Source organism: Oncorhynchus tshawytscha, unplaced genomic scaffold, assembly GCF_018296145.1.
Source record: "Oncorhynchus tshawytscha isolate Ot180627B unplaced genomic scaffold, Otsh_v2.0 Un_contig_3241_pilon_pilon, whole genome shotgun sequence".
Classification (NCBI taxonomy): Eukaryota; Metazoa; Chordata; class Actinopteri; order Salmoniformes; family Salmonidae; genus Oncorhynchus; species Oncorhynchus tshawytscha.
The window spans coordinates 1-24,685 of record NW_024609699.1 but is presented as its reverse complement, the minus strand read 5'-3'; the positions used below and the strand labels follow the sequence as shown (position 1 = coordinate 24,685).

General features: G+C 50.1%; 1 protein-coding gene across 4 annotated transcripts in view; it reads right to left on the bottom strand.

Moving 5' to 3' along the window:
• rps6kal (ribosomal protein S6 kinase a, like) overlaps positions 1 to 23,845 on the bottom strand; it is a 107,622-nt gene extending 83,777 nt beyond the window's left edge. The window contains exons 1-7 of one of the 4 annotated variants that reach the window (XM_042317018.1): positions 23,422 to 23,843; positions 20,150 to 20,208; positions 15,021 to 15,080; positions 12,213 to 12,414; positions 11,926 to 12,006; positions 11,719 to 11,798; positions 7,572 to 7,678 (exon numbers count right to left, since the gene is read on the bottom strand). In XM_042317018.1, coding sequence (XP_042172952.1) covers positions 7,572 to 7,678; positions 11,719 to 11,798; positions 11,926 to 12,006; positions 12,213 to 12,414; positions 15,021 to 15,050 — 500 coding nt within the window. In that variant the 5' untranslated portion in view covers positions 15,051 to 15,080; positions 20,150 to 20,208; positions 23,422 to 23,843. Of the gene's footprint in view, positions 1 to 7,571; positions 7,679 to 11,718; positions 11,799 to 11,925; positions 12,007 to 12,212; positions 12,415 to 15,020; positions 15,081 to 17,448; positions 17,498 to 20,149; positions 20,209 to 23,421 lie in introns of those variants that run through there. The other 3 variants (XM_042317020.1, XM_042317017.1, XM_042317019.1) reach the window with 3 other exon arrangements.
• Between the last annotated feature and the right edge of the window lie 840 nt (positions 23,846 to 24,685).

Genomic DNA, 24,685 nt, shown 5'->3' with positions numbered 1-24,685 from the left:
GCAACACCCTAACCTGTCACCAGCAACACCCTAACCTGTCACCAGCCACCCTAACCTGTTACCAGCAACACCCCAACCACCTTAAACTGTCACCAGAAACACCCCAACCTGTCACCAGAAACACCCCAACCTGTCACCAGAAACACCCCAACCACCCTAACCTGTCACCAGAAACACCCCAACCTGTCACCAGAAACACCCCAACCACCCTAACCTGTCACCAGCAACACCCCAACCACCCTAACCTGTCACCAGCAACACCCCAACCACCCTAACCTGTCACCAGAAACACCCCAACCACCCTAACCTGTCACCAGAAACACCCCAACCACCCTAACCTGTCACCAGAAACACCCAACCTGGGTCCCAGCAACACCCCAACCTGTCACCAGCAACACCCTAACCTGTCACCAGCAACACCTCAACCACCCTAACCTGTCACCAGCAACACCCTAACCTGTCACCAGCAACACCTCAACCACCCTAACCTGTCACCAGCAACACAACAACAACCCTAACCTGTCACCAGCAACACCCTAACCTGTCACCAGCAACACCCTAACCCAATACCAGCAACACCCTAACCCATCACCAGCAACACCCTAACCCGTCACCAGCAACACCCTAACCCGTCACCAGCAACACCCTAACCCGTCACCAGCAACAACCCGTCACCAGCAACCCGTCACCAGCAACACCCTAACGTGTCACCAGCAACACCCTAACGTGTCACCTGCAACACCCTAACGTGTCACCTGCAACACCCTAACGTGTCACCAGCAACACCCTAACGTGTCACCAGCAACACCCTAACGTGTCACCAGCAACACCCTAACGTGTCACCAGCAACACCCTAACGTGTCACCAGCAACACCCTAACCTGTCACCAGAAAAACCCCAGCCACCCTAACCTGTCACCTGCAACACCCCAACCCGTCACCAGAAACACCCCAACCACCCTAACCTGTCACCAGCAACACCCCAACCACCCTAACCTGTCACCAGCAACACCCCAACCCGTCACCAGAAACACCCCAACCACCCTAACCTGTCACCAGCAACACCCCAACCACCCTAACCTGTCACCAGCAACACCCCAACCCGTCACCAGAAACACCCCAACCACTCTAACCTGTCACCAGCAACACCCCAACCACCCTAACCTGTCACCAGAAACACCCTAACCTGTCACCAGCAACACCCTAACCTGTCACCAGCAACACCCCAACCTGACACCAGCAACACCCTAACCTGTCACCAGCAACACCCCAACCACCCTAACCTGTCACCAGCAACAACCAAACCTGTCACCAGCAACACCCCAACCCCTAACCTGTCACCAGCAACACTCCAACCCCCAAACCTGTCACCAGCAACACCCCAACCCGACACCAGCAACACCCCAACCCGACACCAGCAACACCCCAACCCGTCACCAGCAACACCCCAACCCGTCACCAGCAACACCAACCCGTCACCAGCAACACCCTAACCTGTCACCAGCAACACCCTAACCTGTCACCAGCAACACCCTAACCTGTCACCAGCAACACCCTAACCTGTCACCAGCAACACCCCAACCTGTCACCAGAAACACCCCAACCACCTTAACCCATCTCCAGAAACACCCTAACCTGTCACCAGAAACACCCCAACCACCCTAACCTGTCACCAGCAACACCCCAACCACCCTAACCTGTCACCAGCAACACCCCAACCACCCTAACCTGTCACCTGCAACACCCTAACGTGTCACCTGCAACACCCTAACGTGTCACCAGCAACACCCTAACGTGTCACCAGCAACACCCTAACGTGTCACCAGCAACACCCTAACGTGTCACCAGCAACGTGTCACCAGCAACACCCTAACGTGTCACCAGCAACACCCTAACCTGTCACCAGAAAAACCCCAGCCACCCTAACCTGTCACCAGCAACACCCCAACCCGTCACCAGAAACACCCCAACCACCCTAACCTGTCACCAGCAACACCCCAACCACCCTAACCTGTCACCAGCAACACCCCAACCCGTCACCAGAAACACCCCAACCACCCTAACCTGTCACCAGCAACACCCCAACCACCCTAACCTGTCACCAGCAACACCCCAACCCGTCACCAGAAACACCCCAACCACTCTAACCTGTCACCAGCAACACCCCAACCACCCTAACCTGTCACCAGAAACACCCTAACCTGTCACCAGCAACACCCTAACCTGTCACCAGCAACACCCCAACCTGACACCAGCAACACCCTAACCTGTCACCAGCAACACCCCAACCACCCTAACCTGTCACCAGCAACACCCCAACCCCTAACCTGTCACCAGCAACACTCCAACCCCCAAACCTGTCACCAGCAACACCCCAACCCGACACCAGCAACACCCCAACCCGACACCAGCAACACCCCAACCCGTCACCAGCAACACCCCAACCCGTCACCAGCAACACCCTAACCCGTCACCAGCAACACCCTAACCTGTCACCAGCAACACCCTAACCTGTCACCAGCAACACCCTAACCTGCCACCAGCAACACCCTAACCTGTCACCAGCAACACCCCAACCTGTCACCAGAAACACCCCAACCACCTTAACCCATCTCCAGAAACACCCTAACCTGTCACCAGAAACACCCCAACCACCCTAACCTGTCACCAGCAACACCCCAACCACCCTAACCTGTCACCAGCAACACCCCAACCACCCTAACCTGTCACCAGCAACACCCCAACCTGGTCCCAGCAACACCCCAACCGGGTCCCAGCAACACCCCAACCTGGTCCCAGCAACACACCTACCTGGTCCGAGCAACACCCCAACCTGGACCCAGCAACACCCCAACCTGGTCCCAGCAACACCCCAACCTGGTCCCAGCAACACCCCAACCTGGTCCCAGCAACACCCCAACCTGGTCCCAGCAACACCCCAACCTGGTCCCAGCAACACCCCAACCTGGTCCCAGCAACACCCCAACCTTGTCCCAGCAACACCCCAACCGTGTCCCAGCAACACCCCAACCTGGTCCCAGCAACACCCCAACCTGGTCCCAGCAACACCCCAACCTGGGCCCAGCACACCCCAACCTGGTCCCAGCAACACCCCAACCTGGTCCCAGCAACACCCCAACCTGGGCCCAGCAACACCCCAACCTGACACCAGCAACACCCTAACCTGTCACCAGCAACACCCCAACCACCCTAACCTGTCACCAGCAACACAACAACAACCCTAACCTGTCACCAGCAACACCCTAACCTGTCACCAGCAACACCCTAACCCAATACCAGCAACACCCTAACCCATCACCAGCAACACCCTAACCCGTCACCAGCAACACCCTAACCCGTCACCAGCAACACCCTAACCCGTCACCAGCAACACCCTAACCCGTCACCAGCAACACCCTAACGTGTCACCAGCAACACCCTAACGTGTCACCTGCAACACCCTAACGTGTCACCTGCAACACCCTAACGTGTCACCAGCAACACCCTAACGTGTCACCAGCAACACCCTAACGTGTCACCAGCAACACCCTAACGTGTCACCAGCAACACCCTAACCCTGTCACCAGAAAAACCCCAGCCACCCTAACGTGTCACCAGCAACACCCTAACGTGTCACCAGCAACACCCTAACGTGTCACCAGCAACACCCTAACCTGTCACCAGAAAAACCCCAGCCACCCTAACCTGTCACCAGCAACACCCCAACCCGTCACCAGAAACACCCCAACCACCCTAACCTGTCACCAGCAACACCCCAACCACCCTAACCTGTCACCAGCAACACCCCAACCCGTCACCAGAAACACCCCAACCACCCTAACCTGTCACCAGCAACACCCCAACCACCCTAACCTGTCACCAGCAACACCCCAACCCGTCACCAGAAACACCCCAACCACTCTAACCTGTCACCAGCAACACCCCAACCACCCTAACCTGTCACCAGAAACACCCTAACCTGTCACCAGCAACACCCTAACCTGTCACCAGCAACACCCCAACCTGACACCAGCAACACCCTAACCTGTCACCAGCAACACCCCAACCACCCTAACCTGTCACCAGCAACAACCAAACCTGTCACCAGCAACACCCCAACCCCTAACCTGTCACAGCAACACTCCAACCCCCAAACCTGTCACCAGCAACACCCCAACCCGACACCAGCAACACCCCAACCCGACACCAGCAACACCCCAACCCGTCACCAGCAACACCCCAACCCGTCACCAGCAACACCCTAACCCGTCACCAGCAACACCCTAACCCGTCACCAGCAACACCCTAACCTGTCACCAGCAACACCCTAACCTGCCACCAGCAACACCCTAACCTGTCACCAGCAACACCCCAACCTGTCACCAGAAACACCCCAACCACCTTAACCCATCTCCAGAAACACCCTAACCTGTCACCAGAAACACCCCAACCACCCTAACCTGTCACCAGCAACACCCCAACCACCCTAACCTGTCACCAGCAACACCCCAACCTGGTCACCAGCAACACCCCAACCTGGTCCCAGCAACACCCCCCAAACCTGGTCCCAGCAACACACCTACCTGGTCCGAGCAACACCCCAACCTGGACCCAGCAACACCCCAACCTGGTCCCAGCAACACCCCAACCTGGTCCCAGCAACACCCCAACCTGGTCCCAGCAACACCCCAACCTGGTCCCAGCAACACCCCAACCTGGTCCCAGCAACACCCCAACCTGGTCCCAGCAACACCCCAACCTGGTCCCAGCAACACCCCAACCTGGTCCCAGCAACACCCCAACCTGGGCCCAGCAACACCCCAACCTGGTCCCAGCAACACCCCAACCTGGTCCCAGCAACACCCCAACCTGGGCCCAGCAACACCCCAACCTGACACCAGCAACACCCTAACCTGTCACCAGCAACACCCCAACCACCCTAACCTGTCACCAGCAACACCCCAACCACCCTAACCTGTCACCAGAAACACCCCAACCCGTCACCAGAAACACCCCAACCACCCTAACCCGTCACCAGAAACACCCCAACCACCCTAACCTGTCACCAGAAACACCCCAACCACCCTAACCTGTCACCAGAAACACCCCAACCACCCTAACCTGTCACCAGAAACACCCCAACCACCCTAACCTGTCACCAGAAACACCCCAACCACCCTAACCTGTCACCAGAAACACCCCAACCACCCTAACCTGTCACCAGAAACACCCCAACCTGTCACCAGAAACACCCCAACCTGTCACCAGAAACACCCCAACCTGTCACCAGAAACACCCCAAACACCCTAACCTGTCACCAGAAACACCCCAACCACCCTAACCTGTCACCAGAAACACCCCAACCACCCTAACCTGTCACCAGAAACACCCCAACCACCCTAACCTGTCACCAGAAACACCCCAACCACCCTAACCTGTCACCAGAAACACCCAACCTGGTCCCAGCAACACCCCAACCTGTCACCAGAAACACCCCAACCAGTCACCAGAAACACCCCAACCTGTCACCAGAAACACCCCAACCACCCTAACCTGTCACCAGCAACACCCCAACCTGTCACCAGAAACACCCCAACCACCCTAACCTGTCACCAGAAACACCCCAACCTGTCACCAGAAACACCCCAACCTGTCACCAGAAACACCCCAACCACCCTAACCTGTCTCCAGAAACACCCCAACCTGTCACCAGAAACACCCCAACCACCCTAACCTGTCACCAGAAACACCCCAACCTGTCACCAGAAACACCCCAACCACCCTAACCTGTCACCAGAAACACCCCAACCACCCTAACCTGTCACCAGCAACACCCTAACCTGTCACCAGCAACACCCTAACCTGTCACCAGCAACACCCTAACCTGCCACCAGCAACACCCTAACCTGCCACCAGCAGCACCCTAACCTGTCACCAGCAACACCCCAACCTGTCACCAGAAACACCCCAACCACCTTAACCCATCTCCAGAAACACCCTAACCTGTCACCAGAAACACCCCAACCACCCTAACCTGTCACCAGCAACACCCCAACCACCCTAACCTGTCACCAGCAACACCCCAACCTGGTCCCAGCAACACCCCAACCTGGTCCCAGCAACACCCCAACCTGGTCCCAGCAACACCCCTACCTGGTCCCAGCAACACCCCAACCTGGTCCCAGCAACACCCCAACCTGGTCCCAGCAACACCCCAACCTGGTCCCAGCAACACCCCAACCTGGTCCCAGCAACACCCCAACCTGGGCCCAGCAACACCCCAACCTGGGCCCAGCAACACCCCAACCTGGTCCCAGCAACACCCCAACCTGGTCCCAGCAACACCCCAACCTGGTCCCAGCAACACCCCAACCTGGTCCCAGCAACACCCCAACCTGACACCAGCAACACCCTAACCTGTCACCAGCAACACCCCAACCACCCTAACCTGTCACCAGCAACACCCCAACCACCCTAACCTGTCACCAGAAACACCCCAACCCGTCACCAGAAACACCCCAACCACCCTAACCCGTCACCAGAAACACCCCAACCACCCTAACCCGTCACCAGAAACACCCCAACCACCCTAACCTGTCACCAGAAACACCCCAACCACCCTAACCTGTCACCAGAAACACCCCAACCACCCTAACCTGTCACCAGAAACACCCCAACCACCCTAACCTGTCACCAGAAACACCCCAACCACCCTAACCTGTCACCAGAAACACCCCAACCACCCTAACCTGTCACCAGAAACACCCCAACCTGTCACCAGAAACACCCCAACCTGTCACCAGAAACACCCCAACCTGTCACCAGAAACACCCCAACCTGTCACCAGAAACACCCCAACCTGTCACCAGAAACACCCCAAACACCCTAACCTGTCACCAGAAACACCCCAACCACCCTAACCTGTCACCAGAAACACCCCAACCACCCTAACCTGTCACCAGAAACACCCCAACCACCCTAACCTGTCACCAGAAACACCCCAACCACCCTAACCTGTCACCAGAAACACCCAACCTGGTCCCAGCAACACCCCAACCTGTCACCAGAAACACCCCAACCAGTCACCAGAAACACCCCAACCTGTCACCAGAAACACCCCAACCACCCTAACCTGTCACCAGCAACACCCCAACCTGTCACCAGAAACACCCCAACCACCCTAACCTGTCACCAGAAACACCCCAACCTGTCACCAGAAACACCCCAACCTGTCACCAGAAACACCCCAACCACCCTAACCTGTCTCCAGAAACACCCCAACCTGTCACCAGAAACACCCCAACCACCCTAACCTGTCACCAGAAACACCCCAACCTGTCACCAGAAACACCCCAACCACCCTAAACTGTCACCAGAAACACCACAACCACCCTAACCTGTCACCAGAAACAGCCCAACCACCCTAACCTGTCACCAGAAACACCCCAACCACCCCAACCTGTCACCAGAAACACCCCAACCTGTCACCAGCAACACCCCAACCATGTAGGGGTTTAAATCACTAGAGTTAGAGGCAGAAAGACTAGGAGGGTTAGGGATTATGGTACATACTTCTCTGGTTTGAGGTCTCTGTAAACTATGCCCAGATGGTGCAGGTGGTCGAGGGCCAGAGCCAGCTCTGCTAGGTAGAATTTGACATCTTCCTCTGTAAACATAACCTAGTGAGAACTGGACACATTTACTGTCTGGCCTCGGAGGGAAGAGTCATAGGCAGCACATTATAATGTCACATTCCTAAATACAGTTAGAGCTACACAAAAGAATTTTATATACATTATATAAATAATACTATTTACACATGTAAATACAGCCATATTCTTTATAGCATTATACACTGTGGCCAGCTTATTAGGTACACCACCCCCGTTCATGATAATGGTGAGCTCCTACAGACAGTGAGTCATGTGGCTTGTTATATAAAGCAGGCAGATAGGCATCGAGCCATTCAATCACTGTTCGACTGAACGTTAGAATGGGAAAAACGAGTGACCTAAGCGACTCTGAGCCGGTCTCCTGGCCTTTTTACACACACAACAGTGCCTAGGGTTTACCCGAGAACGGAGCGACAAACACAAAACACCTAGCCAACGGCAGTCCTGTGAGCGAAAACAGCCCGTTGATGAGAGGCCAAAGGAGAATGAAAAGAATCGTGCAAGCTAACAAGGCTAATCTGAAAACAAGACTCCCTAAATTTTATCAGCATATCGATTGCGCAACCAGGGGTGGAAAGACCCTGGATCATTGTTACTCTAACTTCCGTGACGCATATAAGGCCCTGCCCCGCCCCCCTTTCGGAAAAGCTGACCACGACTCCATTTTGTTGATCCCTGCCTACAGACAGAAACTAAAACAAGAAGCTCCCACGCTGAGGTCTGTCCAACGCTGGTCCGACCAAGCTGACTCCACACTCCAAGACTGCTTCCATCACGTGGACTGGGAGATGTTTCGTATTGCGTCAGACAACAACATTGACGAATACGCTGATACGGTGTGCGAGTTCATTAGAACGTGCGTTGAAGATGTCGTTCCCATAGCAACGATTAAAACATTCCCTAACCAGAAACCGTGGATTGATGGCAGCATTCGTGTGAAACTGAAGGCACGAACCACTGCTTTTAATCAGGGCAAGGTGTCTGGTAACATGGCTGAATACAAACAGTGCAGCTATTCCCTCCGCAAGGCTATCAAACAAGCTAAGCGCCAGTACAGAGACAAAGTAGAATCTCAATTCAACGGCTCAGACACAAGAGGTATGTGGCAGGGTCTACAGTCAATCACGGACTACAGGAAGAAACCCAGCCCAGTCACGGACCAGGATGTCTTGCTCCCAGGCAGACTAAATAACTTTTTTGCCCGCTTTGAGGACAATACAGTGCCACTGACACGGCCTGCAACGGAAACATGCGGTCTCTCCTTCACTGCAGCCGAAGTGAGTAAGACATTTAAACGTGTTAACCCTCGCAAGGCTGCAGGCCCAGACGGCATCCCCAGCCGCGCCCTCAGAGCATGCGCAGACCAGCTGGCCGGTGTGTTTACGGACATATTCAATCAATCCCTATACCAGTCTGCTGTTCCCACATGCTTCAAGAGGGCCACCATTGTTCCTGTTCCCAAGAAAGCTAAGGTAACTGAGCTAAACGACTACCGCCCGTAGCACTCACATCCGTCATCATGAAGTGCTTTGAGAGACTAGTCAAGGACCATATCACCTCCACCCTACCTGACACCCTTGACCCACTCCAATTTGCTTACCGCCCAAATAGGTCCACAGACGATGCAATCTCAACCACACTGCACACTGCCCTAACCCATCTGGACAAGAGGAATACCTATGTGAGAATGCTGTTCATCGACTACAGCTCGGCATTCAACACCATAGTACCCTCCAAGCTCGTCATCAAGCTCGAGACCCTGGGTCTCGACCCCGCCCTGTGCAACTGGGTACTGGACTTCCTGACGGGCCGCCCCCAGGTGGTGAGGGTAGGCAACAACATCTCCTCCCCGCTGATCCTCAACACTGGGGCCCCACAAGGGTGCGTTCTGAGCCCTCTCCTGTACTCCCTGTTCACCCACGACTGCGTGGCCATGCACGCCTCCAACTCAATCATCAAGTTTGCGGACGACACAACAGTGGTAGGCTTGATTACCAACAACGACGAGACGGCCTACAGGGAGGAGGTGAGGGCCCTCGGAGTGTGGTGTCAGGAAAATAACCTCACACTCAACGTCAACAAAACTAAGGAGATGATTGTGGACTTCAGGAAACAGCAGAGGGAACACCCCCATCCACATCGATGGAACAGTAGTGGAGAGGGTAGCAAGTTTTAAGTTCCTCGGCATACACATCACAGACAAACTGAATTGGTCCACTCACACAGACAGCATTGTGAGGAAGGCGCAGCAGCGCCTCTTCAACCTCAGGAGGCTGAAGAAATTCGGCTTGTCACCAAAAGCACTCACAAACTTCTACAGATGCACAATCGAGAGCATCCTGGCGGGCTGTATCACCGCCTGGTATGGCAACTGCACCGCCCTCAACCGTAAGGCTCTCCAGAGGGTAGTGAGGTCTGCACAACGCATCACCGGGGGCAACTACCTGCCCTCCAGGACACCTACACCACCCGATGCTACAGGAAGGCCATAAAGATCATCAAGGACATCAACCACCCGAGCCACTGCCTGTTCACCCCGCTGCCATCCAGAAGGCGAGGTCAGTACAGGTGCATCAAAGCTGGGACCGAGAGACTGAAAAACAGCTTCTATCTCAAGGCCATCAGACTGTTAAACAGCCACCACTAACATTGAGTGGCTACTGCCAACACACTGTCAATGACACTGACTCTACTCCAGCCACTTTAATCATGGGAATCGATGGGAAATGATGTAAATATATCACTAGCCACTTTAAACAATGCTACCTTATATAATGTTACTTACCCTACATTGTTCATCTCATATGCATACGTTGATACTGTACTCTATATCATCGACTGCATCCTTATGTAATACATGTATCACTAGCCACTTTAACTATGCCACTTGGTTTACATACTTATCTCATATGTATATACTGTACTCGATATCATCTACTGTATCTTGCCTATGCTGCTCTGTACCATCACTCATTCATATATCCTTATGTACATATTCTTTATCCCCTTACACTGTGTATGACAGTAGTTTTTTTTGAATTGTTAGTTAGATTACTTGCTCGTTATTACTGCATTGTCGGAACTAGAAGCACAAGCATTTCGCTACACTCGCATTAACATCTGCTAACCATGTGTATGTGACAAATAAAAATTTGATTTGATTTGATTTGATTTGATTTAACAGGCGAGTCACAAACAGGCAAATAACGGTGCGGTACAACAGTGGTGTGCAGAACAGCATCGCGGAATGCACAACTCATCGGTGCTTATCACAGATGGGATATTGCACCGGGTTCCAGACGACCACACCGGGATCCAGACGACCACACCGGGATCCAGACGACCACACCGGGATCCAGACGACCACACCGGGTTCCAGACGACCACACCGGGATCCAGACGACCACACCGGGTTCCAGACGACCACACCGGGATCCAGACGACCACACCGGGATCCAGACGACCACACCGGGATCCAGACGACCACACCGGGATCCAGACGACCACACCGGGATCCACACCACACCGGGATCCAGACGACCACACCGGGATCCAGACGACCACACCGGGATCCAGACGACCACACCGGGATCCAGACGACCACACCAGGTTCCACTCTTATAGTTGGCAAGTGATCACCCACACTGGACAATTGAGGACTGGAAAAGAGGACTGGAAAAACATTGCCTGGTGCGATGAATCCTGGTTCCTGTTGCATCGTGCTGAGAGTCAGGATTTGGCGTAAGCAGTCCATGGCCCCATCCTGCCTGGTGTCAACGGTACAGGCTGGTGGGGGTGGTGTAATGGCGTGGGGAATGTTGTCCTGGCACACGCTAGCAATGTTTGAACGCGACATCTTGTAGAATCCATGCCCCAAAGAATTCTGACTGCTCTGGAAGCAAAAGGGGATCCTACCCAGTAGTAGATGGGTGTACCTAATAAACTGTCCATTGACTGTATATTTAAATGCAGTCAAAAGCAAAGTGAATAACCCACATCTTGGGATATTATTTCGAACAGACTATAGCAGTAGAAAGGTGTCTCACCTCTTTGGATAAGCGCGTGAAGACGTCTCCTCCCCTGAGAAAGTCCAGGATTAAATAGAGCTTCCCTTCGGTCTGGAAGGCTGAGAGACAAGAAGCATTAGACACCTCTATAGTCAGAACAATGACAGAGTGACTAACCGTAATGCAACTTGACTATGAAGGGGAGAGGGTAGAGGTGAAGGGTCAGGGGTTAAAGATCAGACTAACCGTAGTGCAACTTGACTATGAAGGGGTGATTGACCTCCACTAAAATGTCTCGCTCCATCTTGGTGCGAACTCTGTCCCTGACTGGACAGACAAAGAGAGAGAGACAGATACAGGGTGACAGACCGAGGCACAGGGCAACAGACACACACACACAGACACACATGAAATTCCAGACAAACAGGGCCATTAGTTTCTACAATATGATATGCATCTATAAAGCATTGAAGTGAGCATAGTGTCAGAGAGACCATCTGAGAGAACATGCATGATGATAACTGGACTGTTACCTTTCAACGAAGCCTTCTTGAGGACTTTCATTGCATATAACTGACCCGCATCTGGACCCGTGACCTTCCGGACCAGAAAAACCTTCCCGAAGGAACCCTGTCCCAGGACCTTAAGCAGCTCAAACTGCCTCGGGTCAGCCTTCTCGCAGCCCTCCTTCACATGGTGGGTGATATGGATCTCTGAATATGACGTAACCTCGTCCTACACACACACAAACAGTTAGTACTGCATGCACACACAAAATATATACGCACATACAACCCCTTATTCAAGTAGGTCACCAGGAACATCTGCCCTACAATCGACGGTCAAGCCATCCACCCTCTCCAACTAGGGAGTCAACTTTTACCTTTCTCTGTCCTGTGATGCCCATATAAACTGTATCCGCTAACATGTTTCTATCTAAGACACATTGCCCGGGCCAAACTATCACTCTCCCAGCCAGATGCAGAGAAACTAGCCCACACCTAAATGTTTTCCCGGATTGACTACAGCTCTGTTCAGGGGCAAATCACTTCAGAGTGGCGCAGCAGTCTAACACACTTCATCCCAGTGCAAGAGGAGTCACTACCGCCCCTGGTTCGAATCCAGGCTGTATCACATCCGCCCGTGATTGGGAGTCCCATAGGTGGGTGCACAACTGGCCCAGTGCAGTCTGGGTTTGGCCTGGGTAGGCCGTCATTGTAGATAAGAATTTGCTCTTAACTGACTTGACGAGTTAAATAAAGGTTGAATAAAATAAACACATTCTCCAGAATAGTGCAGCCTGACCAGGACGTCCGCCCACATCACCCCCATCCTTACTGAACTGGCCTCCAGTCAACTAGTGGATCGACTCCAGAATCCTCCTCATAGTCTTTACAGTCTAGAATAGACTGAGGGACCTCTCATGCCCCTTGCCTATGGATTCTCTCCTTGAACATCTGAGAGTCACCCCATTAATTGGAACCTTTGAAACGGGACATAAAACCCATTTCTGAATACTGTTTTTCTTCAAGTCCTAATCTGGAAAGTGATTTTAGCACAGAGCCTATCTACTGATTCTAAATGTATTCTGTTTTTATTTGATCTTTTTTTATGCATTTAACATACACAACCTCTACCAGGAACACTATCCTCTACCAGGAACACTATCCTCTACTATCCTCTACCCAGGTACACTATCCTCTACCCAGGTACACTATCCTCTACCCAGGTACACTATCCTCTACCCAGGTACACTATCCTCTACCCAGGTACACTATCCTCTACCCAGGTGCACTATCCTCTACCCAGGTACACTAACCTCTACCCAGGTACACTAACCTCTACCCAGGTACACTAACCTCTACCCAGGTACACTAACCTCTACCCAGGTACACTAACCTCTACCCAGGTACACTAACCTCTACCCAGGTACACTAACCTCTACCCAGGTACACTAACCTCTACCCAGGTACACTAACCTCTACCCAGGTACACTAACCTCTACCCAGGTACACTAACCTCTACCAGGTACACTAACCTCTACCAGGTACACTAACCTCTACCCAGGTACACTAACCTCTACCCAGGTACACTATCCTCTACTATCCTCTACCCAGGAACACTATCCTCTACCAGGAACACACTCCTCTACTATCCTCTACCAGGTACACTATCCTCTACCCAGGTACACTATCCTCTACCAGGTACACTATCCTCTACCAGGTACACTATCCTCTACCAGGAACACTATCCTCTACCAGGAACACACTCCTCTACCAGGTACACTATCCTCTACCCAGGTACACTATCCTCTACCCAGGTACACTAACCTCTACCCAGGTACACTATCCTCTACTATCCTCTACCCAGGAACACTATCCTCTACCAGGAACACACTCCTCTACTATCCTCTACCAGGTACACTATCCTCTACCCAGGTACACTATCCTCTACCAGGTACACTATCCTCTACCAGGAACACTATCCTCTACCAGGAACACACTCCTCTACTATCCTCTACCAGGTACACTATCCTCTACCCAGGTACACTATCCTCTACCCAGGTACACTATCCTCTACCCAGGTACACTAACCTCTACCCAGGTACACTATCCTCTACCCAGGTACACTATCCTCTACTATCCTCTACCCAGGAACACTATCCTCTACCATCCTCTACCCAGGAACACTATCCTCTACCATCCTCTACCCAGGTACACTATCCTCTACCATCCTCTACCCAGGTACACTATCCTCTACCCAGGAACACTATCCTCTACCAGGTACACTATCCTCTACCAGGTACACTATCCTCTACTATCCTCTACCCAGGAACACTATCCTCTACCATCCTCTACCCAGGAACACTATCCTCTACCAGGTACACTATCCTCTACCAGGTACACTATCCTCTACCAGGAACACAATCCTCTACCAGGAACACTATCCTCTACCAGGAACACTATCCTCTACCAGGAACACTATCCTCTACCAGGAACACTATCCTCTACCAGGAACACTATCCTCTACCAGGAACACTATCCTCCTCCTCACACAGTGAGACACACACACCCCCATGTTCCTCACACAGTGAGACCCCCCATGTTCCTCACACAGTGAGACCCCCATGTTCCTCACACAGTGAGACACACACCCCCCCCATGTTGCTCACACACCTCCCATGTTCCTCACACAGTGAGACACACACACCTCCCATGTTCCTCACACAGTGAGACACACACCCCCCCATGTTGCTCACACACCTCCCATGTTCCTCACACAGTGAGACACACACACCTCCCATGTTCCTCACACAGTGACACACCCTCCATGTTACTCACACAATGAGTAAAAGACTCTCCCTCGTCCATGGGCTCATCCAGGATCTGGTGACCATTAACCTGGAACACACACACAGTAAACAACCACGTCAACACAATACAAATCACACATCAACATCTACAGAGCTGACACACAACACGATGGGAGCGTTCCAGCAGGTCAATTTGGCTAAGTCAGTGACAACATGAGCTGTTCCCGACAAAATAAAATCTTAGTCGACCGAAAGTCGCCTGTTCATTCAACCAATCGGACATTTTTAAATGAGTATTTTTCCATATATAGACACACCCTATGTGTTTCATAAAAAATCAACTATATGCATTGAGCTTGACTGATGCTTAAAGCTTATGGTTTGATGAAATGAGACAAATGCCCGAGAGGGAGTTAGAGATCTAGATGACCAGAAGAAAAAAACTTGACCCAACTATTCTCCTCCTGCTTGCTTTCGCAGATTCTGCCATTATTCCTGAAGTTGCCGGTAAAAGGCTACACGAGGAGACTGCAGCCTTTCTCATGTGGAATGATGCCAATTTATCTTACCATTTCACCAATCTGCGTGCGTGCAAGTTATGGTTTTCATATGTACATTTTTGTGAAAGCTTCATTTAATTGATAACATCTTCATACCTCAAAATCATTGTCATCGGGTTAACCAAAATTATATATAAATCTAAATGCAAATGATACTAACCAAAAAGATGTACTTCTATTGCCAACTACAGCACATTCGGGAAAGTATTCAGACCACTTGACTTTTATTACATTTTGTTCAAATGGATTAAAAACATGTATTCCCTCATCTACATACAATACCCCATAATGACAAAGCGGAAACAGGTTTGAATTTCTTTTGCAAAAATATAAAAAATGCACATTAGTATTCAGTCCCTTTGCTATGAGACTCGAAATTGAGCCCAGGTGCATCCTGTTTCCATTGATTATCCTTAATGTTTCTACAACTTGATTGGAGTCCACCTGTGGAAAATTTTATTGGTTGGACATGATTTGGAAAGGCACACACCTGTCTATATAAGGTCCCACAGTTGACAGTACATGTCAGAGCAAAAACCAAGCCATGAGGTCGAAGGAAATGTCCATAGCGCTCAGAGACAGGATTGTGTCCAGGCACAGATTTGGGGAAGGGTACCAAAAAATGTCTGCAGCATTGAAGGTCCCCAAGAACACAATGGCCTCCATCATTATTAAATGGAAGAAGTTTGGAACAACCAAGACTCTTCCTAGAGCTGGCCGCCCAGATAAACTGATCAATCAGGGATGGTCACTATGACAGCACTCCAGAGTTCCTCTGTGGAGATGGGAGAACATTCCAGAAGGACAATCATCTCTGCAGCACTCCACTAATCAGGCCTTTATGGTAGACTGTCCAGATGGAAGCCACTCCTCAGTAAAAGGCACGGCAGCCGGCTTGGAGTTTGACAAAAGGCACCTAAAGGACTCAGACAATTAGAAACAAGATTCTCTGATCTGATGAAACCAAGATTGAACTCTTTGGCCTGAATGCCAAGCGTCACATCTGGAAGAAACCTGGCACCATCCCTACAGTGAAGCATGGTGGTGGCAGCATCATGCTGTGGGGATGTTTTTCAACGGCAGGGACTGGGAGACTAGTCAGGATCGAGGGAAAGGTGAATGGCGCAAAGTACAGAGAGATCCTTGATGAAAATCTGCTCAGGACCTCAGACTGAGGCAAATGTTCACCTTCCAACAGGACAACAACCCTAAGCACAAAGCCAAGACAACACAGGAGTGGCTTCGGGACAAGTCTCTGAATGTCCTTGAATGTCCCAGCCAGAGCCCGGACTTGAACCCAATCAAACATCTCTGGAGACCTGAAAATAGCTGTGCAATGGCGCTCCCCATCCAACCTGACAGAGCTTGATAGGATCTTCAGAGAAGAGAAACTCCCCAAATAGAGCTGTGCCAAGCTTGTAGTGCCATACCCAAGAAGACTTGAGGCTGTAAATGCTGCCAAAGGTGCTTCATCAAAGTACAGAGTAAAGGATCTAAATACTTATGTTAATGTGATTTATTTTTATACATACACATTTGCACAAATTTCTGAACCTGTTTTTGCTTTGTCATTATGGGGTATTGTGAGTAGATTGAGGGGAAAAAATGATTTAAATCAATTTTAGAATAACGTAACAAAATGTGGAAAAAGTTAGTGTCTGAATACTTTCCAAGGGCACTGTAATATTCACTACCGGTCAACAGTTTTAGAACACCTACTCATTCAAGGGTGTTTCTTTATTTTTACATTGTAGAATAATAGTTTAGACATCAAAACTATGAAGTAACCAATAGTGTTAAATCAAAATATATTTTATATTTGAGATTCTTCATATTGCCACCCTTTGCCTTGATGACAGCTATGCACACTCTTGGCATTCTCTCAACTAGCTTCACCTGGAATGCTTTTCCAACAGTCTTGAAGGAGTACCCACATATGCTGAGCACTTGTTGGCTGCTTTTCCTTCACTCTGCAGTCCGACTTATCCCAAACCATATAAATTTGGTTGAGGTCGGGTGGTTGTGAAGGCCAGGTCATCTGATGCAGCACCCCATCACTCTGCTTCTTGGTCAAATGGCCCTTACACAGCCTGGAGGTGTTTTGGGTCATTATCCTGTTGAAAAACAAATACTAAGCCCAAACCACATGGGATGGCGTATCGCTGCAAAATGCTGTGGTAGCCATGCTGGTTAAGTGTGCTTGAATTCTAAATAAATCACTGACAGTGTCAGCAGCAAAGCACCCCCCACTAAACACCTCCTCCTCCATTCTTTACAGTTGGAAACACACATGCGGAGATCATCTGTTCACCCACACTGCATCTCACAAAGACACGGCAGTTGGAACCAAAAATCTCAAATTTGGACGCCAGATCAAATGACAAATTTCCACCGGTCTAAAGTCCATTGCTCGTGTTTCTTGGCCCAAGTAAGTCTCTTCTTATCATTGGTGTCCTTTAGTGGTGGTTTCTTTGCAGCAATTCGACCATGAAGGCCTGACTCAGAGTCTCCACTCCTCCTGACTCCAGTAGTACCCGCAAATCACCAGTCTCAACGTCAACAGTGAATAGACGACCCTGGAATGCTGGCCTTCTGGCAGAGTTGCAAAGAAAAAACCATATCTCAGACTGGCCAATACATTTTTTTTATTAAGATGGGCAAAGGAACACAGACATTGGACAGAGGAACTCTGCCTACAAGGCCAGCATCCCGGAGTCACCTCTTCACTGTTGACGTTGAGACTGGTGTTTTGCGGGTACTATTTAATGAAGCTGCCAGTTGAGGACTTGTGAGGCGTCTGTTTCTCAAACTAGATTCTTATGTACTTGTCCTCTTGCTCAGTTGTGCACCGGGGCCTCCCACTCTTCTTTCTATTCTGGTTATAGACAGTTTGCGCTGTTCTATGAAGGGAGTAGTACACAGCGTTGTATGAGTTCTTCCGTTTCTTGGCAATTTCTCACATGGAATAGCCTTCATTTCTCAGTACAAGAATAGACTGATGAGTTTCAGAAGAAAGTGTTTTGTTTCAGGCCATTTTGAGCCTGTAATCGAACCCACAAATGCTGATTCTCCAGATACTCAACTGGTCTAAAGAAGGCCAGTTTTATTGCTTCTTTAAATCAGAACAACAGTTTTCAGCTGTGCTAACATAATTGCAAAAGGGGTTTCTAATGCTCAATTAGCCTTGTACAATGATCAACTTGGATTAGCTACCACAACGTGCCATTGGAACACAGGAGTGATGGTTGCTGATAATGGGCCTCTGTACGCCTATTCCATAAAAAATCTGCTGTTTCCACCAGCTACAATAGTCATTTACAATATTAACAATGTCTACACTGTATTTCTGATCAATTTGATGTTATTTTAATGGACAAAAAAAATGTGTTTTTCTTATTTATATGTGAGACTCCGTGTACACAGAGCATATGTCTACACATCGACTGCATGAACTTTACAAAAACCATGTGATCAAAGTTCATGCAGGTTTTTTATGAAGCTGCCTCAAGTCGCTGCAGTTACTCAAACAAGGGCAACACTGCCATGTTACATGGAGCCTTGATGTGGGTAACCGTAGGTAACAACCGTGTCCGACTGCTGTCCCAGATGCACCTCCCCTGACTTCACACCCCGACGTTCGTCTACAGTTTGTCTTACTGCTCCAGCACAGCCAATGACTGCAGCTATGACCCTGTTATTATGACGTCAGATCAACATTCAAACCCCCTAGAGTCGATTGACGCACCTGTGCATAACAAAACAATCCTCATAAAAAAATCTGTCAGTTTAAGCTAGGGATATGTTTTTTTTTGCACTGGATGAGTCTCAAGACATAGGCATCTGACAATGTCTCACTTCCGGGCTGAAAGATGGCAGAACTAGAGTGGTGTTTGTCAGACCAGGAGACATCCCGAATATCTTCTCACAAAAACATCTGTAACGTCCGAATCTATTATGACCACTCTACGGAAAGGGGAGACTCTCACGAACATGATGGTGTTCTCCGTTCAGGGACTTCTCTGAATTCAGTACCGTCGACGTGCCAACTTCTGTTTGGTGTCCACACCGTTTGGTAGTGTCCACACCGTTTGGTAGTGTCCACACCGTTTGGTAGTGTCCACACCGTTTGGTAGTGTCCACACCGTTTGGTAGTGTCCACACCGTTTGGGCTACAAACAAGTGTCACAGGACTCCTCTGAAGGTAACCGGTACCAGGTCTTTTTTAAACAAATGGAATTATGATGGTAGTTTTGAGGTGAAATGTGTAAAAAATATTGATACTTCAAAACCTTGTATCTTATTATTTATATTCTGACTGTCCTTTCTGCCATTTCTGAATGTGTTATTCAATGGGTTTCTATGTGGTTTAGTAGAAAAGGTGAACATCAATGTTTGATCAATCATTTTTTGATTCCTGAAAGGGTCCTAAAATTCCAAATCAAATAACTAAATTATCCATAGTATGACTATCTTAAAACAATTCCAGACGTCAGCTTAGCACCCTCCCCTTCTCCAAGGATCTAGACTGTAAAGAATGAACAACGTCTCAGTCTTCACAGCTACACATCTGGAAGGTGAGTTTTCTGTAAGTACATACTGTAGCAGAAGGAGCTCTATGTTGGTGTCCTCTGGTACATTGTAATGCCTCGATTCCATCTGAAATACACAGTAAATTATTGAAAGCTTCATCTACTTTCCCTCCCAAATTGGAAAACTTAGTTGTGGTATTGTGTAAAAAGATATGACTTCACAATTTAAAAATGGCTGAATTTGTAAAAATTGAATTTATTGTTAGTAGTTTTGGATATTGTCAAGATCTAGGTCTATATCTTCAGGACTAATTTAGAAGTAAAGAGAACATAAAACCTCAACATTTATCCTGTCTACTCTGGAGATGAATATTATTTTGTCCTACTGCAAGATATGTATTGCCACAATGATGTTTGTACTTCAAACTATGTATTTTATTATTTATTTATTTATAAAGCCCACATAATCTCAAAAAATACGACTCTACCGGAAACCCAAGACACTACTATCCTTTAAATACACCAGCCTCTACGAGGTACACCAGCCTCTACTATTCTCTACCAGGTACACCAGCCTCTACTATTCTCTCCAGATACACCAGCCTCTACAAGGTACACCAGACTCTACCAGGTACACCAGCCTCTACTATTCTCTCCAGATACACCAGCCTCTACAAGGTACACCAGACTCTACCAGGTACACCAGCCTCTACTATTCTCTCCAGATACACCAGCCTCTACAAGGTACACCAGACTCTACCAGGTACACCAGACTCTACCAGGTACACCAGACGGAGCAGCCTCTACTATACTCCACCAGGAATACCAGCCTCTACTATCCTCCACGAGATACACCAGCCTCTACCAGATACACCAATCTCTACTATCCTCCACCAGATACACCAGCCTCTACTATCCTCCACCAGGAACACCAGCCTCTACCAGATACCCAGCCTCTACTATCCTCCACCAGGAACACCAGCCTCTACTATCCTCCACCAGGAACACCAGCATCTACTATCCTCCACCAGGAACACCAGCCTCTACTATCCTCCACCAGGAACACCAGCCTCTACTATCCTCCACCAGGAACACCAGCCTCTACTATCCTCCACCAGGAACACCAGCCTCTACTATCCTCCACCAGGAACACCAGCCTCTACTATCCTCCACCAGGAACACCAGCCTCTACTATCCTCCACCAGGAACACCAGCCTCTACTATCCTCCACCAGGAACACCAGCCTCTACTATCCTCCACCAGGAACACCAGCCTCTACTATCCTCCACCAGGAACACCAGCCTCCACTATCCTCCACCAGGAACACCAGCCTCCACCAGGAACAACAGCCTCCACCAGGAACAACAGCCTCCACCAGGAACAACAGCCTCTACCAGACAGACCAGCCTCTATCAGACAGACCAGCCTCTATTATCCTCCACCAGGAACACCAGCCTCTACTATCCTCCACCAGGAACATCAGCCCCTACTATCCTGCACCAGATACACCAGCCTCCACCAGGAACACCAGCCTCTACTGTCCTCCACCAGGAACACCAGCCTCTATTGTCCTCCACCAGGAACACCAGCCTCTACCAGATACACCAACCTCTACCAGATGCACCAGCCTCTACTATCCACCAGCCTCTACTATCCACCAGGAACACCAGCCTCTACTACCAGCCTCCACCAGGAACACCAGCCTCTAACTGCCTCTACTCCTCCACCAGGAACACCAGCCTCTACCAGATCCACACCAGCCTCCACCAGGAACCCTCTACTACCAGGCTCTACTATCCTCCACCAGGAACACCAGCCTCCACCAGGAACACCAGCCTCCCTCCACCAGGAACACCAGCCTCTACTGTCCTCTACTATCCTCCACCAGGAACACCAGCCTCTAGGAACACCAGCCTCTACCAGATACACCAGCCTCCACCAGGAACCACCAGCCTCTACTATCCTCCACCAGGAACACAAGCCTCTACCAGGAACACCAGCCTCCACCAGGAACACCAGCCTCCACCAGGAACACCAGCCTCTACTATCCTCCACCAGGAACAACAGCCTCTACTATCCTCCACCAGGAACAGCCTCTACTATCCTCCACCAGGCACACCAGCCTCTACTATCCTCCACCAGGCACACCAGTCTCTACTATCCTCCACCAGGCACACCAGTCTCTACTATCCTCCACCAGGCACACCAGCCTCTACCATCCTCCACCAGGCACACCAGCCTCTACCAGATGCACCAGCCTCTACCAGGAACACCAGCCTCTACCAGGAACACCTGCCTCTACTATCCTCCACCAGGAACATCAGCCTATACCAGATACACCAGCCTCTACTATCCTCCACCAGGAACACCAGCCTCTACTATCCTCCACCAGGAACACCAGCCTCTACCAGATACACCATTCTCTACCAGATACACCAGCCTCTACCAGACAGACCAGCCTCTACTATCCCCCACCAGACAGACCAGTCTCTCCTATCCATTTGCACAACAGCATGTGAAATATATTGTCAATCAGTGTTGCTTCCTACGTGGACAGTTTGATTTCACAGAAGTGTGATTGACTTGGAGTTACATTTTGTTGTTTAAGTGTTCCCTTTATTTTTTTGAGCAGTATATATATATATGAAGAAAAAAATACAATGTCAAAAGTAAAAGATTTTTGTTGCATTTCAGCTAACTCTATCCCTCACCTCCTTCTCATAACAAGTACAATCTGACGTGAATTTGACCAAATCTGGACCCTTGCAGCCATGATGACCGGCCCACCAGCCTTGTCTGAACGGCGCCGCGGGACCGGGGACTGCTGGCAGCTACAACGTCAACACTAGTGCATTACAGTTTCATGTCTGGGAAACAGTCCCCAGCACGTCGAAACACGCGGATGGTTTACCTAACAATATAAATGATGTAGTTACAGACTGACTTTATAGCTAACGCAGTGACAGCCGCCAGTAATTGAGGCGTTAACGTTACTAGCCTGATAAATGAACGGACAAAACAACAGCTAACATCCACTCCAGCACCGAAGGAACTGGTGAAAACAGCCCGTTTCAACAGCTTGGTAAACAACCCAATATGAACCCGATAGATTTCATCAAGGACAACAGTTGCTGCCTCAAAATAAACACAGTTCGCATAAATAATCTGGAACAGGCAGATAGCTAGCCAGCTAGCTTAGCAGCACCACTAGCATTAGCCTAGCTGCTCCTTTAGCATGCATGTTGTCTCACCGTTATATAGTCTCAGTCGCAGTTTCATACATTTTGCTGGGACATAAACAGCCTTCCATCCCATGCAGAAGCTATAATAGTGAACTAACCTCACTACTAACGCTGGTCACCTCCATTTTGTCCCAGGGTTCGTGCGGCTGGGAGAACGGCATCGTAGTCGGAGATAGACCGCTGCTCCAAGCCGAATCCCCCCGCTGATAGCCCACCGGAGATTCTGCCTTCACAGTCGGGCACGAGACAGATCTGGGTCACCGGCGCCTACTGCCCGGGGAAGATCAGACACCGGGGTCGGGACAGTTGGTTTGACAGGACCATATGGCAAAGGATTTTACGTTCTTCTCCCATAGATTAATATGGGCGTCTCTATCCTCAGCATCAATGCACTGAGAGGCCATTGACGTAGCTCTGACGCAATTCAGTTAAGGATTTCCCCCATAATAGGCAAACAAACAAAGCAGGGAGAGCAGAGCAGAGGGGAAGAGGAAAGAAGAAAGTGCAGAGGGGGAGAGGAAAAGAGAATGGGGGAGGGGGAGAGAAAATAAGAATGGGGAGGGAAAGAAGGGAAGTGCAGAGGGGGAGAGGAAAGAAGAGGAGGAGAGGAAAGGAGAGAAGTGCAGAGGGGGAGAGGAAAGAAGAGAAGTGCAGAGGGGGAGAGGAAAGAAGAGAAGTGCAGAGGGGGAGAGGAAAGAAGAGAAGTGCAGAGGGGGAGAGGAAAGAAGAGAAGTGCAGAGGGGGAGAGGAAAGAAGAGGAGGAGAGGAAAGGAGAGAAGTGCAGAGGGGGAGAGGAAAGATAATAGCAGAGGGGGAAGGGAAAGGAGAGAAGAGGAGGAGAGCAAAGGAGAGAAGTGCAGAGGGGGAGGGGAAAGGAGAGAAGAGGAGGAGAGGAAAGGAGTGGGAGAGGGAGAGAAAAGGAGGGGAGACAGGGAGAAAAAAGAGGAGAGAGATACGAAAGGAGAGAGGGAGAGGAGGAGAGCAGAGGGGGAGGAAAAAGAGCACAGGGGAGAGAAAAGGAGAGGGGAAAGAAGAGCAGAAGATGGGAAATGAGAGCAGAGGGGGAGAGGAAAGGAGAGCAGAGGGGGAGAGGAGAGGCGAGGGAGAAGGCCGGGGGGGCATCATACTATGTAGCTAGACATTAGAGCAGTCAAGATTAGAAATGGCAGTGTGTAACAATGATGGCCACAAGGCATGGAGATGTTATCGCCCAGGCTCTTTGATGGATCGTAGTTACAATGTAATTCCACCAATCACATCCATATGTATTACAGTAGCTACTGTATCTCTCTATTCAACTTCAGAACAGGACAACAAGAACAAACTATGAAATCGTGCTTGATGTACCAACTTCATTGTAAA